Genomic DNA, 14,528 nt, shown 5'->3' on the forward strand with positions numbered 1-14,528 from the left:
ACACTGCAGAATGGAATCTAACATCATGACAATCTAACATCATGTCAATCTAACATCATGTCAATCGAACATCATGACAATCTAACATCATGACACAAAAATAATGCTCTTTGACATCTTTGAGTTCTAATCAAACTAATATTTGAAATGGTATGTATATTCTTTGCATTAATAAGTGGTATATCCTTTAGATAAAATATTTGTCAAATGAATGAGACTTTCATGTTTTACGTCTCAGTTGAATTCAAATTAAATTCAAATTCTGCTTCATGTGAGGTGTGGCCATTTCAAATTCAATTCCAATTCATGGTTAGAATTGTCTTTTTAACAGAATTGATCCCAACCCTGAAACACACATAACCAGATGGCGTTGAATGGTTGGTGACGAATAGATTCAAATCCTATTCATGACTTTCACATGATCACAATAGCGAAACCTGACTTTTCAGACATTCACACTATTTCAGTGTTAAAATAAACTTAAGTCATAATCAACATTCAAAACAAGAGCTCAAGAGAAATGTCATAAAATATCGGTTGCCTCAGCCTCCTAGTCAGTACACATAAAATGTAACGATATAGGGTTAGGGTTATATGTCCGAGAAATGGCACTCAGCTTTAACTGTTTGTGGTGTGAACTTTACAAGCCTGTTTATTACTGAGAGGTAGGGACTGTCGTCGCCCTGTACCCCTACAGTAACCCTATCCCCTTACCCTTGGCTCTTGAAATGTGCTTACTGCTTCAAATTGTTTCCCCCTCTGCCCTTCTGCTGAAGGGAGACAGCCCGAGTCCTTGGGTAGAGGACTGGTGTGAATATGCACCACTTAAATCAGGATAATGTGCGATGCAGCTGATGGGGATGTATATGCCTCTGTGAATCACTGAGTAAGCAGTCACAGGAGGGTTATGGATGGCTATTTTGGAGGAGTGTATGATTGGACGTGAATGGTGACACATTTGTTCACGGCTGTGTGAATATATAGTTGGTTTGCTGATACTGTATGTACCACAAAGTTCTTATTGTTGTTTTTGTTCGGGTGCTTTATCAACCTTCAATAACATTAGTTTGGCATGGGATTGATGTCAATTTCAGGCATTGAGCTTTCTGGTTTAGATAGACGTTCCATATTAGCTGTCTGTCTGCCGGTTGGGTCAGTGCCAACTTGTATGTGACAGGACTTTTCCTACTGTACAGTACAAGACACTGGTCCCTTTCATTACAGATCCTCAGAGCTTGTTCCCTGGCCATGGCCCTAGGCCGATTCCAGATCTGTTTGTACTGTCTTGTCAACTTTAATGACTGTGACAAACATAGTAGTTGACAAGACAGCACAAACAGATCTGGGATCAGGCTATCCTAGTCCTTTCCTAATGGCTGCCCCTTCTGGGTGAGTTGTCGGCCACTCCGTCGACCCCCAGATTATTCATAGACTCCATTAACATACTGTACGACAGATCTTCTGCTTTCGATAGACTGACGTGTAGACATTTATCTCTGTGCCCGTACGGTTCCTCTCTTTTCTTTATTGACACTTGACTCTCCTCCCTCCCTCCCAGCCTTCCACCCCCTCTCACCCGCCCTCTCTATCTCTTCTCTCCCTCTATCTCTTCTCTCTCTCCCTCTCTATCTCTTCTCTCTCTCCCTGTCTTGACACAGTTGTTCTCACATATTAAGGCTCTGGTGGGATTAGCTGCTGGAATCTCCTGCATTTGTTTTGTCTTCTCACCGGGGCGAAAGGGAGAAGGAGGGAGGGAGAAAGAGCGAAACGGTGGGAGGGAGGGAAAGAAGGTGGGTGTGAAAGACAAGATGTGTTTGTGGTCTCTTTTCCACATGTCCCAAATTGCTAACGTCCGTAGCGTGAGGTATGCGCTTGCATACGTTCCTGCTTGAACTCTCGGAATTGACCAGACTCTTTGAAATGTCTGGATCTTTTTTCTCCTTGCATCCTCTTTTTGTCATGCCGGCCTTCCAGTGAACAGCGATGTATTATGTCTTAAACCCCTGAAAGGTTTCAAGCCAGGAGGGATTTCACACAGGAAATAGTTCCGGTGGAGGTGCTGTGCGGTTGGACTGGGACTGCACTGAGGGTTGGTGTCGCTAACCAAGAACAGAGGGGAGGACTCAGAGAAAGAGAAAAAGAGTGAGGAAGAGAGAAAGAGAGAGAGAGAGCTGGCAATGTGGCCTTCAGGTAAGGCTTTTTTTGCTTTATCTGTTTGGCTCTAGCTGTGGTGCGACAATAGCCTACTGAATTGTTATGGTGGTCTTGAGTAGTTGTTGTCGGGGGAAACACTGCACAGAAGAGATATCTTTTGAGCAAAATGGTCCGCGTCTTTGTAGTCTGGATACAATAAATTGTAAATATAACCCCTTATTTAGAACCTAAATACAGTACAGTGTAATAGTAGGATTATGTGAAGCTGTCTGACTTTGTGATGAACTTTAATGTCAGTTCTAAGTGACAACGGTGTCATATTAGATGGCTGTTTTGTGTTGACTTCCAATTTAATTCGAAGAAGTTCCTTGATCTTTCCGAACACATATTGAACCAGTGGGTAATCTTCAGAGATGTTTTCATGGACCAAATATTATACGTACATGGTGTTTCCTTTCAGAGTCTGGATCTGTCAACCTAATATACACATATACCGTTAATGGATAGCTGACAACAGTAGCTCCACCTGTTAACCACTCCACCTCTGCCTTGGAACGTAACACCAGAGATTTAGACTGGGCTGATTTTAGTGTGCGTGTATTCGTGTGTGTTCTGTTGACTTATTCCACATTTTGTTTTGTTACAGCCTGATTTCAAAATTGGATCAAATACCCCCCCCCCCCCCCCACCCCCATCTACACACAATACCCCATAATGACACAGTGTAGACGTGTTTAGAAAGTGTTGTATAATTTTTCTTTCTTTTTAGATGTAATTTTAATGCAGCCAAATGTTAAGTCTGCATGGGTGTGTAGACTTTCACTAGTGACTGGATGTAAAAACATGTGGCCTGTGATGTCAACCATGTGACAGAGTCGGTGACAACATGTCACTGCAGAGCCCTGTCTCACCAATGACCCCAAAAGAAGACCAACTCCTGTTGGCCGCCTGGCCTTGCTCATCTGACCCCCAGAATGTCCCTGCCAGGTTCTGAAATAGAATCCAAAGAGTTCTATAGCTCCACATGGCGAAGTGAAGTTTTCAACGGAAATCACGCAAGCGGGGTTCGCTAGCAATCTTTCCCCAATGAAAGCAGTTTGGCCAAGCCTGAAATCAGGCCCTAACGATACACACACTTACATTTGTTTGTGTATTATGACTGGATTATGGCTCCCGTCCAAATGTCGAGAATGATATACAGTACAAGTCAAAAGTTTGGACACACCCACTCTTTCAAGTTTTATTTTTTATTTTTTACTATTTTCTACATTGTAGAATAACAGTGAAGACATCAAAACTATGAAATAACACATGGAATCCTGTAGCAAGCAAAAAAGTGTTCAACAAATCAAAATATATTTTGATTTTAGATTCTTTAAAGTAGCCACCCTTTGCCTTGATGACAGTGTTGCACACTTTTGGCATTCTCTCAACAAGCTTCGTGAGGTGGTCACCTGGAATGAATTTCAATTAATAGGTGTGCCTTGTTAAAAGTATAAACAAATATGGCTTGTTAACCTATACGGTCCGAATAATGATGATCCAAGCTTCTTTGAAAATATATATAAGAATTTATCAACTCTACAAGCAACACTAGACTCTATTATTATAGTGGGAGATTTTAATACGGTCTTAAATACCTCTATAGCCTGGAAAGGAAATCACACTACAAACTATCACCCTCAGGCACTTAAGGAAATCATGAATGTCATGGATATATTGGAATTAGTGGATATATGGAGACTTAAATACCCTGATTTAGTGAGATATACATGGCGGAGGCTGAATCAAGCTAGTCGTCTTGACTACTTTCTTATACCATTCTCTCTGGCACCAAAAGTTAAAAAAGTGTTGATAGGGGACAGAATGCGGTCGGATCATCACATAATTGGCATATATATTTCTCTTACAGAATTTGGGCGAGGATATTGGAAATTTAATCAAAGTCTACTAGATTATAAATTGTTTAGAACTAGGACAGAAGATTTTATAACTGACTTTTTCAGACATAACATAGGTACAGCAGATCCCCTTATTGTATGGGACACTTTTAAGTGTGCCTTTAGAGGCCATGCAATTCAGTACTCATCTATAAAACAAAGGGAATTTAGATCAAAAGAGTCCATATTAACAAAGGAAATTGAAGGACTAACAGTACAGTTAGATAGCAATAAAAACGGTACCATAGAGGCACAGAATAAGTTAGAGGAAAAACAAAAAGAAATGGAGGAACTTATTCAAGAAAGATCCAGTGTAGTATATTATAAAAATAAAGCGAACTGGATGGAATATGGGGAAAAATGCACCAAATTCTTTTTCAATCTTCAATATAGAAATGCTACCAAAAAAAATGTATTAAAACTTGTTACAAATGATGGAGTCACGCATGATTCACCAAATGATATTTTGAAAGAGGAAGTAAAGTACTTTAAGAATATGTTTTCGTTTCAGGCTCCTCCATCTCCACTAACTGAAACTAATTGTATGGATTTTTTTCCTATTAATAATGTAAAATTAACATCTGTACAGAAAGACTCATGTGAAGGCCAAATTACAGAGGAAGAACTGCTTGATGCAATTGGGGCCTTTAAGGATGGGAAAACTCCAGGGCTGGATGGCATACCAGTGGAAGTATACAAAACTTTTTTTGATATACTCAAAGGACCATTATTAGCTTGTTTTAACCACTCCTATATAAATGGTAGATTATCAGACACGCAACAAGAAGGTCTGATATCGTTATTACTGAAACAGGACCCAAGTGGTATATATAAAGATCCAGTCCAATTAAAAAATTGGAGACCTCTTACACTTCAGTGTTGTGATGCAAAAATCCTAGCAAAATGCTTGGCGCATAGAATAAAAAAAGTTTTGTCAGATATTATTCATCCTAATCAGACAGGTTTTTTACATGGACGATACATTGGAGATAATATAAGGCAAGTACTGGAAACAATAGAACACTATGAAATATCGGGGACACCAGGTCTGGTTTTCATAGCTGATTTTGAAAAGGCGTTTGATAAAGTACGACTGGAGTTTATATATAAATGCCTAGAATATTTCAATTTTGGGGAATCTCTTATAAAATGGGTTAAAATTATGTATAGTAACCCTAGGTGTAAAATAGTAAATAATGGCTACATCTCAGAAAATTTTAAACTATCTAGAGGAGTAAAACAAGGTTGTCCACTATCGGCATATCTATTTATTATTGCCATCGAAATGTTAGCTGTTAAAATTAGATCAAACATTAATATTAATGGATTAGAAATCCGTGGCTTAAAAACTAAGGTGTCATTGTACGCTGATGATTCATGTTTTCTTTTAAAACCACAACTAGAGTCTCCCCACGGCCTCATAGAGGATCTAGATACCTTTGCTATCCTCTCTGGATTAAAACCAAATTATGATAAATGTACCATATTACGTATTGGATCACTAAAAAATACACATTTTATATTGCCATGTAGTTTACCAATTAAATGGTCTGACGGAGATGTGGACATACTCGGTATAAAAATCCCAAAAGAAAGAAATGATCTCACTCCAATAAATTTTTATAGAAAGTTAGCAAAAATAGATAAGATCTTGCTACCATGGAAAGGAAAATACCTGTCTATTTGTGGAAAAATCACCCTGATTAACTCTTTAGTCATATCACAGTTTACCTATTTGCTTATGGTTTTGCCTACACCTAGTGACCTGCTTTTTAAATTATATGAACAAAAAATATTCCATTTTATTTGGAACGGCAAGCCAGATAAAATTAAAAGGGCCTATTTATATAACGAATATGAATTCGGAGGGCAGAAATTATTAAATATTAAAGCATTAGACCTCTCACTAAAGGCATCAGTCATACAAAAGTTATACTTAAATCCAAACTGGTTCTCTAGTAAATTGGTACGAATGTCTCATCCTATGTTCAAGAAGGGCCTTTTTCCCTTTATTCAGATTACACCTGCTCACTTTCGGTTGTTTGAAAAGGAAATAATCTCCAAAATATCCTTATTTTTTAAACAAGCCTTAGAAAGTTGGTTGCAATTTCAGTTTAATCCACCTGAAAGGACGGAACAAATAGTACAACAAATATTGTGGTTAAATTCAAATATAGTAATTGATAAAAAAAACTGTATTTATCGAAGAAATGTTTAAAAAAGGTATAATTTTTGTGAATGATATCATAAATAGGACTGGTGGAGTTATGTCACACATGCAGCTAACATATGGAAATGTCTGCTCTACCCAAAATTACAACCAATTAATTGCAGCATTACCACAAAAATGGAAGAGGCAAGTAGAAGGGGAAAAAAGTAAGGAACTTGTATGTCGGCCCTGTATTAAAGAACATAAATGGTTAAAGAAAAGTGTGATAAATAAAAACATATACCAATTTCATTTAAGGACCAAAAAACTGACAGCTGTGCCATATAAATTGCAAAATAGTTGGGAAGAGATTTTCGATGTACCCATTCCATGGCACATGGTTTATGAATTGATACGCAAAACAACGCCGGATTCAAAACTTCGAATTTTTCAATTTAATTTACTGTACAAAATTCTTGCAACCAATAGAATGTTATATATATGGGGTATACAATCTTCCCAGCTCTGCAGATTCTGTTGTGAGGAGGCAGAGTCATTAGATCATTTATTTTGGTATTGTCCATATGTAGCTCGTTTTTGGTCACAGGTCCAGGAATGGCTGAAGAATTGCAACATTTGCCTAGAACTAACGCTACAGATAGCAATACTGGGGGATTTGAAAAGCCATAGTCAATCAATCAATAATATAATAATTATTTTAGCAAAAATGTTTATTTTTAATTTTTCAATCTGTAGAAGCTATGAGAATAGGAAGGTTCAAATCTTTTGTGAAGCATCACAGCACAGTTGAAAAATATATGGCAAATAAAAATCCGAAATGGATGATGTTGGAAGATAGATGGGAAGGGTTGAGTGGAACTGAAGGGTGGGACTAATAACAAGATAAACAATGTAGGGCATACAGGATCTGTGAAATGTGTATAGGTGCGGAGCTTTTGTGAAATAGCACAGTTACAAGTGGAAATAAAATTGTATGGACAACAGAAATAGAGGAAGGACTAAGAACAAACAAGAGAGAACTATTATAAAGTAGACTGTGTCTGTAAAATAGGTATAAGATGTATAAATTGAAGGTAAAAGCAGAAGTGTTTATTAGTTTACTCCAATTGGGGGAGCGGTGGTAGGGTTGCGGGTAAAAAAAAAAAAAAAAAAAAGGACATTTGTGGAATTTCTATCCTTTTTAATGCGTTTGAGCCAATTAGTTAGGGGTGGTATGCAGAAGATAACCCTACTTGGTAAAAGACCAAGTCCATATTATGGCAAGAACAGCTCAAATAAGCAAAGAGAAATGACAGTCCATCATTACTTTAAGACATGAAGGTCAGTCAATCCGGAACATTTCAAGAACTTTTAAAGTTTCTTCAAGTGCAGTCGCAAAAACCATCAAGCGCTATGATGAAACTGGCTCTCATGAGGACCGCCACAGGAAAGGAAGACCCAGAGTTACCTCTGCTGCAGAGGATAAGTTCATTAGAGTTACCAGCCTCAGAAATTGCAGCCCAAATAAATGCTTCACAGAGTTCAAGTAACAGACACATCTCATCTGTTCAGAGGAGATTGTGTGAATCAGGCCTTCATCGTCGAATTGCTGCAAAGAAACCACTACTAAAGGACACCAATAATAAGAAGAGACTTGCTTGGGCCAAGAAAGACAAGCAATGGACATTAGACCGATGGAAATCTGTTCTTTGTTCTGATGAGTCCACATTTTTGGTTCCAACCACCGTGTCTTTGTGAGACGCAGAGTAGGTGAACGGATGATCTCCGCATGTGTTGTTCCCACCGTGAAGCATGGCGGAGGAGGTGTGATGGTGTGGGGGTGCTATGCTGGTGACACTGTCAGTGATTTGTTTAGAATTCAAGGCACACTTAACCAGCATTGCTACCACAGCATTCTGCAGCGATACGCTATCCCATCTGGTTTGTGCTTAGAGGTACTATCATTTGTTTTTCAACAGGACAATGACCCATCACACCTCCAGGCTGTGTAAGGGCTATTTGACCAAGAAGAAGAGTGATGGAGTGCTGCATCATATGACCTGACCTCCACAATCATCCGACCTCAATCCAATTGAGCTGGTTTGGGATTCGTTGGACCGCAGAGTGAAGGAAAAGCATCCAACAAGTGCTCAGCAGATGTCGGAACTCCTTCAAGACTGTTGGGAAAACATTCCTCATGAAGCTGGTTGAGAGAATGCCAAGAGTGTGCAAAGCTGTCATCAAGGCAGAGTGGCTACTTTGAAGAATCTCAAATATAACATTTGTTTAAAAAAATGTTGGTTCCTAAATGATTCCATGTGTTATGTGTTATTTCATAGTTTTGATGTCTTCACTATTATTCTACATTGTAGAAAATAGTAAAAATGAAGAAAAACCCTTGAATGAGTGGGTGTGTACAAACTTTTGACTGGTACTGTATGTTCATGCTATAGTCACCAGTCAACTCCATTACACTCAAAAATTACTTAAAATTCAACCAGTGAATGCTAGCGATGGCTAGCTATACTAGCTATTCTACCATTCTGTCTTAATGAGTGTTATAGCACACTGCACATGAAAATGTATATTTTAAGTGGTATGCAGTAGGTTCATTACGATATCACAAAGTATGTTGTATCGGACATTTCAAACAACATTCCCAGCTTATGAAAATGCAGTCATGGTGTTTAGTTTGAGAATGAACAAGATTTAACAAGGCAACCTTGGGGCTAATTTAAATGGGCGCCAACGGCAGATTTGAAGGATTTTCACATCCGTACACCAGTACGACCCACGTGACCGCAGTGAAACGTCACTCCTTGAGGAACTATGGAACTATATAAAAAAGCTATTCCAGAAAATTACATTTATTTTAAAATGTACACAACGTGTCACAATGGCAATTTAGAAGCAATTGTCTCTTCCTCTGAGGTATGTGTGTTTTTGTTTCAGGCATCTGGCAGTATTCAGACATACTGTTAAGGCTATCTTGGGTTGGGTAGTTCATGTAGGAATATGGTGGTTGAGTGTGTGTGTGTGTGTGTGTGTGTGTGTGTGTGTGTGTGTGTGTGTGTGTGTGTGTGTGTGTGTGTGTGTGTGTGTGTGTGTGTGTGTGTGTGTGTGTGTGTGTGTGTGTGTGTGTGTGTGTGTGTGTGTGTGTGTGTGTGTGTGTGTGTGTGTGTGAAGTCAGTGGATACACCCTAGTCCGTAGAGGCTGAGAATGTTGATGTTGACCGTTATTCTCTCACACCTCCCTGTTGTTTTCACACTACACCTTGAAGACAGAATGTCTCTCTCTCTCTCTCTCTCTGCCTCATCTCTCTCTCTCCCTCTCACACACACACACACACACACACACACACACACACACACACACACACACACACACACACACACACACACACACACACACACACACACACACACACACACACACACACACACACACACACTCGCATCTAGAACACCACCTCAGCTGTTGTTAATAATCGATTAATTAATACCATTCAAAGAAGTATGTACGCTATTTTAGTGATCGTTGCTATGTTTGTACACAGGGCTGGCCACACACAATACCCCACCATGACAAAGCGAAAACAGGTTTTGGACATTTTTGCAAATGTATAACAAATTCAAAACAGAAATACCTTATTTACATAAGTATTCAGACCCTTTGCTACGAGACTCGAAATTGAGCTCAGGTGCATCCTGTTTCCATTGATCGTCCTTGAGATGTTTCTACAACTTGATTGGAGTCCACCTGTGATAAATTCAATTGATTGGACATGATATGGAAAGGCACACACCTGTCTATATAAGGTTCCACAGTTGACAGTGCATGTCAGAGCAAAAACTAAACCATGAAGTCGAAGGAATTTAATACATTTTAGAATAAGGCTGTAACGTAACAAAATTTGGAAATGTCAAGGGGTCTGAATTCTTTCCAAATGCACTGTATTCCTACCTGATAAATAGTCTATATTTAGTGGTATCACTTCTCAGAAATCCAAACTGATATGCTTATCCTTTCAGACTCCCAGGTTCTGTCTGTTTCAATGGAAACTCAGAGGGTTACAAAGGTTCTTTCCATCACGCTAACACCCACCATACTAACCACCAATACAAAATAAATCATTGATGTAATCTCCGGTATGCAAACCTCTACAAACCAGGAACAGGCATTATGAAATGACTTATGTTGGTATATAGAGCAGTGGTTCTCAAACCTCTCCTTTTGGAGCCCCAGCCGTTCCATGTACTTGATCTATTCCAGAGCTAGCACACCTGATGCAACTTGTCAACTAATCATTAAGCCTTTGATTAGGTGAATCAGGTGAGATAGTTCGGGGCTACAACAAAATTGTGACATGTTTGAGGGTCTCCAAGAAGAGGTTTAAGAAGCACTGGTATAGAGAATCTGATTGTCCAGTAGCTCTAGCTGGGTTCCTCAGTCCGGTATTTTGTACAGTACAGCAAGATTATTTTAGTAAACGAAAACTGAAACTAAAACTGAAACTAATTCTAAAAAAACTATTTAGTTAGCTACAATAAATAAATTATAGCAAACCCATTTGAAAAACAAAAACTTCACAAAATATGATCTTTGATTCCAAAACTAACTAACTAAACTAAAATAAAAACCATCATGAATTATGTTCAGTTTTATTTCTAAACTTTGGGCAAAAATCAAATGGGATTTTATATGGGTTTTTCAAGCGTCTGAAGCTGGTTGGTAAATGTAGCCAGATTTTTTTAGCTTGGGAATTTCTACAGAGAGGAAGCGTAGAAGCGAGAGGCTAAACTCCGACCCAAAATCTGTCCGAAGCGAGAAGCAGAGGAAGTGCAGATTTTTGGGATGGAGGTCAATGAAAGCGTGTGGTCAAAATAAAAATGAATTGCTAGTTAGCTAGGTGAGGCTTATCTGATCGAATATATGTTTAGTAATGTTTAGGTTGTAACGGATGTGCTGATTTAAGTGGACGCGCGTGGCATTCCGGCAACTTTGAGAAAAACAGTTTTATATCAGAGTTGTGCCTGTTGTTCACACCCGTATCTGTCCTCTCGTTCTCTACAATGTCCCCGCCTGATCCCCCTCTTCCCTGCCTGCCTTCCATCTTTGCGGACATTTATTGCGATTATTAGTAATTAGTCCAGTTTCTTGTCAGTATTGACGACTATTGACGACTATCACTAGCTAACTTGAATCTTCTTACATATACTACCTAAAGTTAAAAAGCATTGGATTGGATAAAAGAAAAGAAAGAGAAAACAAGCATTGGATTGGTGTAAACATAGTCGAGAGAAAGTTTCCTTCCACCATATGTTTTGCTCGGCGCTATTCCTTTTAAATCCAAGTCACATTGAGATTGACTTGAAAGAATTTAAACATTAGCTAACCTATGACCTGACCCATCATCACCTTATGTATTACTGCCCCCAGTGGCAAGAAGGTTCCTACAACATGGAGGAAAGTCCCAAACTCTGGTCTCGACATTTCCAGATAACACATTATTTCCCCGTAGTATTTGCATCAGCTGGGGAGTTATTTTGGGGGGAAAATCCATTGAACTGTTTTGGGCTGATGAGAGCTTTCTCGGATTTAAGGTCTGGTACAATGACTTACATTTGAATCATTTAGCCGACTTACAGGAGCTATTAGGGTTAAGTGCCTTTCTCAAAGGTAAATCAACAAATTTTTTACTTAGTCGGTTTGGGGATTCAAACCAGTGGTTACTGGCCTAACGCTCTTAACCACTAGACTACCTGCTGCCCTAATCTCTACCACCATCTTTAATAACTTCAGTTTTTCCCTTATTTACCCCTGTCCTCTCCTGTCCGGTCCTATGAGTGGGCATCAGAAGGAAGTTCTGGGAAAATGGATGTCTTAGTTTACATGTGATCCTTTTCAGTCCGGCCCCTGTCTAAACTGCGTGAGTGGTATGAAGTGGCACCTTCTGTGGTGCCCGGGCTACATTCAGCAGAGCACAATGTTGTGTAATTAAATGTAGAATACAGGATCATACCAGCTCTATTCACGGCATTTCTATCTGCAATGTTCCACAACCTTTGCCTACTGAACACGCCTGTGTGTTCTGTTAAAATAGTTGATACTGTGTTGACAGGGTCCTACAACTAGGGAGCAGTAGAGCCTCATCACAGTCAGGGGCTACTTTAGCTCGCAGTTGCTAGGTCCGTCTCTCGCTACCTGGGGGGATCAGGTCTGCCAAGCCATGTTTGTGACACTGACATCCATAGGTCCTCTCCTGTGATGTGATGACGTCTCACAGGGTGGCTGGGTGACACCAGGACACTCTGCAGGTGGCTAACTCTAACCCTCATGTGGAAAGATGAGTGTCCATCTCTCCAGCTGGTGACAGAGATGTTGGTGGTTTAGGCTCACCCAACACCACATTACGTTCTCGCTCTCAGGGCATTAGCCTCAGATTACTGAACTGTCCATTTCTGCCAATCACACAACAGGACCTGGATCCAAATAGGATGGATTGTCTTTCAAATAGTCTGTGTGAGCATCTGATTGAGCCTGCCTAGACTGCCGGATGGGCAGGGTTTGCACCTTTGGGACTATTCCATTGGCTCCAGGATTTGAAAGAATAATACTACTTTTGGAACCAGGTCTGTAGCACACATTTAACCCCCAAAAGCTACAGTGGAGAGCTGTTGAGTGCAGTATTAGCTACATTGGAGAGCTGTTGAGTGCAGTATTAGCTACAGTGGAGAGCTGTTGATGGCAGTATTAGCTACAGTGGAGAGCTGTTGAGTGCAGTAATAGCTACAGTGGAGAGCTGTGGAGGGCAGTATTAGCTACAGTGGAGAGCTGTGAAGGGCAGTATTAGCTACAGTGGAGAGCTGTGGAGGGCAGTATTAGCTACAGTGGAGAGCTGTGGAGGGCAGTATTAGCTACAGTGGAGAGCTGTTGAGTGCAGTATTAGCTACAGTGGAGAGCTGTGAAGGGCAGTATTAGCTACAGTGGAGAGCTGTGAAGAGCAGTATTAGCTACAGTGGAGAGTTGTGGAGGGCAGTATTAGCTACAGTGGAGAGCTGTGGAGGGCAGTATTAGCTACAGTGGAGAGCTGTTGAGTGCAGTATTAGCTACATTGGAGAGGTTTTGAGTGCAGTATTAGCTACAGTGGAGAGCTGTGGAGGGCAGTATTAGCTACAGTGGAGAGCTGTGGAGTGCAGTATTAGCTACAGTGGAGAGCTGTTGATGGCAGTATTAGCTACAGTGGAGAGCTGTTGAGTGCAGTAATAGCTACAGTGGAGAGCTGTGGAGGGCAGTATTAGCTACAGTGGAGAGCTGTGAAGGGCAGTATTAGCTACAGTGGAGAGCTGTGGAGGGCAGTATTAGCTACAGTGGAGAGCTGTGGAGGGCAGTATTAGCTACAGTGGAGAGCTGTTGAGTGCAGTATTAGCTACAGTGGAGAGCTGTGAAGGGCAGTATTAGCTACAGTGGAGAGCTGTGAAGAGCAGTATTAGCTACAGTGGAGAGTTGTGGAGGGCAGTATTAGCTACAGTGGAGAGCTGTGGAGGGCAGTATTAGCTACAGTGGAGAGCTGTTGAGTGCAGTATTAGCTACAGTGGAGAGCTGTGAAGGGCAGTATTAGCTACAGTGGAGAGCTGTGGAGGGCAGTATTAGCTACATTGGAGAGCTGTGAAGGGCAGTATTAGCTACAGTGGAGAGCTGTGAAGGGCAGTATTAGCTACAGTGGAGAGCTGTGAAGGGCAGTATTAGCTACAGTGGAGAGCTGTGAAGGGCAGTATTAGCTACAGTGGAGAGCTGTGAAGGGCAGTATTAGCTACAGTGGAGAGCTGTGAAGGGCAGTATTAGCTACAGTGGAGAGCTGTTGAGTGCAGTATTAGCAACAGTGGAGAGCTGTTAAGTGCAGTATTAGCTACAGTGGAGAGCTGTGAAGAGCAGTATTAGCTACAGTGGAGAGCTGTGGAGGGCAGTATTAGCTACAGTGGAGAGTTGTGAAGGGCAGTATTAGCTACAGTGGAGAGTTGTGGAGGGCAGTATTAGCTACAGTGGAGAGCTGTGGAGGGCAGTATTAGCTACAGTGGAGAGCTGTGGAGTGCAGTATTAGCTACAGTGGAGAGCTGTGGAGGGCAGTATTAGCTACAGTGGAGAGCTGTTGGGTGCAGTATTAGCTACAGTGGAGAGCTGTGGAGGGCAGTATTAGCTACAGTGGAGAGCTGTTGGGTGCAGTATTAGCTACAGTGGAGAGCTGTTGAGTGCAGTATTAGCTACAGTGGAGAGCTGTGAAGAG

The 14,528-nt window shown here is 40.6% G+C and overlaps 1 protein-coding gene across 2 annotated transcripts in view; it reads left to right on the top strand.

The window, feature by feature from the left end:
* Window positions 1-1,680: 1,680 nt before the first annotated feature.
* The window catches only part of LOC139542206 (zinc finger protein 385A-like), a 109,209-nt gene continuing 96,361 nt past the window's right edge, over window positions 1,681-14,528 (top strand). Inside the window, exon 1 of one of the 2 annotated variants that reach the window (XM_071347362.1) lies at window positions 1,681-2,190. In XM_071347362.1, the coding sequence (XP_071203463.1) occupies window positions 2,178-2,190 (13 nt within the window). In that variant the 5' untranslated portion in view covers window positions 1,681-2,177. The remainder of the gene's footprint in view (window positions 2,191-14,528) is intronic. The other variant, XM_071347360.1, reaches the window with a different exon arrangement.

Source organism: Salvelinus alpinus, chromosome 17, assembly GCF_045679555.1.
Source record: "Salvelinus alpinus chromosome 17, SLU_Salpinus.1, whole genome shotgun sequence".
In the NCBI taxonomy this organism is placed as follows: Eukaryota; Metazoa; Chordata; class Actinopteri; order Salmoniformes; family Salmonidae; genus Salvelinus; species Salvelinus alpinus.